This window comes from Nanorana parkeri, unplaced genomic scaffold, assembly GCF_000935625.1.
Source record: "Nanorana parkeri isolate BGI_ZX_2015 unplaced genomic scaffold, ASM93562v1 scaffold1200, whole genome shotgun sequence".
Classification (NCBI taxonomy): domain Eukaryota; kingdom Metazoa; phylum Chordata; class Amphibia; order Anura; family Dicroglossidae; genus Nanorana; species Nanorana parkeri.
In genome coordinates, this window is record NW_017307468.1 from 286,412 (window position 1) to 289,860 (window position 3,449).

General features: G+C 44.8%; 1 protein-coding gene across 1 annotated transcript in view; it reads right to left on the bottom strand.

Moving 5' to 3' along the window:
• Positions 1-254, bottom strand: part of LOC108796950 (disintegrin and metalloproteinase domain-containing protein 19-like) — a 33,056-nt gene extending 32,802 nt beyond the window's left edge. The window contains exon 1 of the mRNA XM_018568513.1: positions 163-254. Within this exon, the coding sequence (XP_018424015.1) occupies positions 163-254 (92 nt within the window). The remainder of the gene's footprint in view (positions 1-162) is intronic.
• Between the last annotated feature and the right edge of the window lie 3,195 nt (positions 255-3,449).

Sequence of the window (3,449 nt, forward strand, 5' to 3'; positions counted from 1 at the left end):
AGGACGCTTTTCCCCAACCCCCCCCCCCCCCCCAGTGATCAGTCTGCTGCAGGCAAGAGGAAGCATTTCCTCAGTCTCTGGGTCACAGCTCTGATTTTTCGGGGGGACCCTGTCACTCACACCCTGATCACCTAAATGAATGTACACAACAAGGACACTTACCGGTTCCTTTCCACCTCCAGGATGAGTTTCCTTCCCTCCGATGTCACCAAAATCTCTCCCCGCTCCGGAGTCAGCTGCCGAGAGAAAATCATTCCAGTGAGATCCACAGTAAGGAAATAAAAACAGTGGATATAATATTGTCATAAAAGTTTTATTACACAAAACAGTATTTGTTTTTATGTATTTATTTTGCATTTGTTTTTATATACTTTAGTTACCGTGAAAAAAAGGCAAATAATCATTCCAGAAATGGAAACAACACAGGAGAAAGGACACAGATTTCTTTTTTACTTAATGTTTCATTTATTTTTCTGGAATATTTTATTATCTAATGTTTATATCCCATCACATGTCATTGCTTATCAACATAGCCATGTGGTCACCCATTCCTTCTCGTTGAGCTGAGGACCTCAATAAACAAAGCCATGTGGTCACCTTGTTCTTCTCTTTGACCTGAGGACCTAAAGAAACAAAGTCGTGCGGTCATCTAGTTTTTCTCATTGAGCTGAGGACCTGAATAAACAAAGCCGTGTGGTCACCTAGTTCTTATCATTGACCCGAGGACCTGAAAAAACAGTAATATGCTCACCTAGTTCTTATCATTGACCTGAGGACCTGAATAAACAGTCATGTGGTCAACTAGTTCTTCTCATTGACCTGAGGACCTGAATAAACAAAGCCATGTGGTCACCTAGTTCTTCTCATTGACCCGAGGACCTAAATAAACAAAGTCATGTGGTCAGCTAGTTCTTCTCATTGAGCTGAGGACCTCAATAAACAAAGTCATGTGGTCAGCTAGTTATTCTCATTGAGCTGGGGACCTGAATAAACAAAGTCATGTGGTCACCTAGTTCTTCTCATTGACCTGAGGACCTGAATAAACAAAGCCATGTGGTCACCTAGTTCTTCTCATTGACCCGAGGACCTAAATAAACAAAGTCATGTGGTCAGCTAGTTCTTCTCATTGACCCGAGGACCTAAATAAACAAAGTCATGTGGTCAGCTAGTTCTTCTCATTGACCCGAGGACCTAAATAAACAAAGTCATGTGGTCAGCTAGTTCTTCTCATTGAGCTGAGGACCTCAATAAACAAAGTCATGTGGTCAGCTAGTTATTCTCATTGAGCTGGGGACCTGAATAAACAAAGTCATGTGGTCACCTAGTTCTTCTCATTGACCTGAGGACCTCAATAAACAAAGCCATGTGGTCACCTAGTCCTTCTCATTGACCTGAGGACCTCAATAAACAAAGTCATGTGGTCAGCTAGTTCTTCTCATTGAGCTGAGGACCTCAATAAACAAAGTCATGTGGTCACCTAGTTCTTCCCATTGACCCGAGGACCTCAATAAACAAAGCCGTGTGGTCACCCAGTCCTTCTCATTGGCCCGAGGACCTGAATAAACAAAGTCATGTGGTCACCTAGTTCTTCTCATTGACCTGAGGACCTGAATAAACAAAGCCATGTGGTCACCTAGTTCTCCTCATTGAGCTGAGGACCTCAATAAACAAAGCCGTGTGGTCACCTAGTTCTTCTCATTGGCCCGAGGACCTGAATAAACAAAGTCATGTGGTCACCTAGTTCTTCTCATTGACCTGAGGACCTGAATAAACAAAGCCGTGTGGTCACCTAGTTCTTCTCATTGGCCTGAAGACCTGAATAAACAAAGCCGCGTGGTCACCTAGTTCTTCTCATTGGCCGGAGGACCTGAATAAAAAAAGCAGCGTGGTCACCCAGTCCTTCTCATTGAGCTGAGGACATCAATAAACAAAGCCGTGTGGTCACCTAGTTCTTCTCATTGAGCTGAGGACCTGAATAAACAAAGCCACGTGGTCACCCAGTCCTTCTCATTGGCCTGAGGACCAGAAAAAACAAAGTCATGTGGTCACCTAGTTCTTCTCATTGACCTGATGACCTGAATAAACAAAGCCATGTGGTCACCTAGTTCTTCTCATTGGCCTGAGGTCATGAATAAACAAAGCCGTGTGGTCACCTAGTTCTTCTCATTAGCCCGAGGTCCTGAATAAACAAAGCCGTGTGGTCACCTAGTTCTGCTCATTGAGCTGAGGACCTGAATAAACAAAGCCATGTGGTCACCTAGTTCTCCTCATTGAGCTGAGGACCGCAATAAACAAAGCCATGTGGTCACCTAGTTTTTCTCATTGACCTGAGGACCTGAATAAACAAAGCCGTGTGGTCACCTAGTTCTTCTCATTGGCCTGAGGACCTGAATAAAAAAAGCAGCGTGGTCACCCAGTCCTTCTCATTGAGCTGAGGACATCAATAAACAAAGCCGTGTGGTCACCTATTTCTTCTCATTGAGCTGAGGACCTCAATAAACAAAGCCGTGTGGTCACCTAGTTCTTCTCATTGAGCTGAGGACCTGAATAAACAAAGCCATGTGGTCACCCATTCCTTCTCATTGGACTGAGGACCTGAATAAACAAAGTCATGTGGTCACCTAGTTCTTCTCATTGAGCTGATGACCTGAATAAACAAAGCCATGTGGTCACCTAGTTCTTCTCATTGAGCTGAGGACCTGAATAAACAAAGTCATGTGGTGACCTAGTTCTTCTCATTGACCTGAGGACCTGAATAAACAAAGCCGTGTGGTCACATAGTTCTTCTCATTGACCCGAGGACCTGAATAAACAAAGCCGTGTGGTCACCTAGTTCTTCTCATTGACCTGAGGAGCAGACGGCATCCTGGGCACCAGTTTTCCGTATCTCAGGAATAGTCATGGCGCAGGTCCCCGGAGCCGTCTGCCTTTTTATAGTCCTATAAAGATCTGTGACTATTTATACCTATAAGTGTGAATGAAATGCAGAAATAACATAGTCTTCCCAAAAAACAAACCCGCCTCCCTCACCCCCTCCTCCCCCATCACTATTCAGGGAGCGTCTTGTTTTCTGTACTATTCTGGGGACCAGATGGGAGAGATTATCTAGTCTGGCTCAGAGTCTGCTGTGTGACAACATCCAGGTCCCTCCGCCTGCAATACGAGACTTCCACACAGCCAGGAACCAAGGAAGGGCTGAGATATCCCATTGGGGGGGGCACATATGTATGGGGGGGTTCTCAGCTCCATATGACAGGGGTTCAAGGGACAGGGTCACACTGAAATCACTGCTTCTCCATAGATACAGTGCAGTGACTGAGCGTTGTCACCCTAGGACAGGAAGTGTGCTACTGGCAGGATCAGCAGGTGAAAAAGAAGGTAAAATAAGGCCCGAAAATAGAAAACGAATGCAGCCACCATTATTGGTAAACTGCAATATATTATAATAT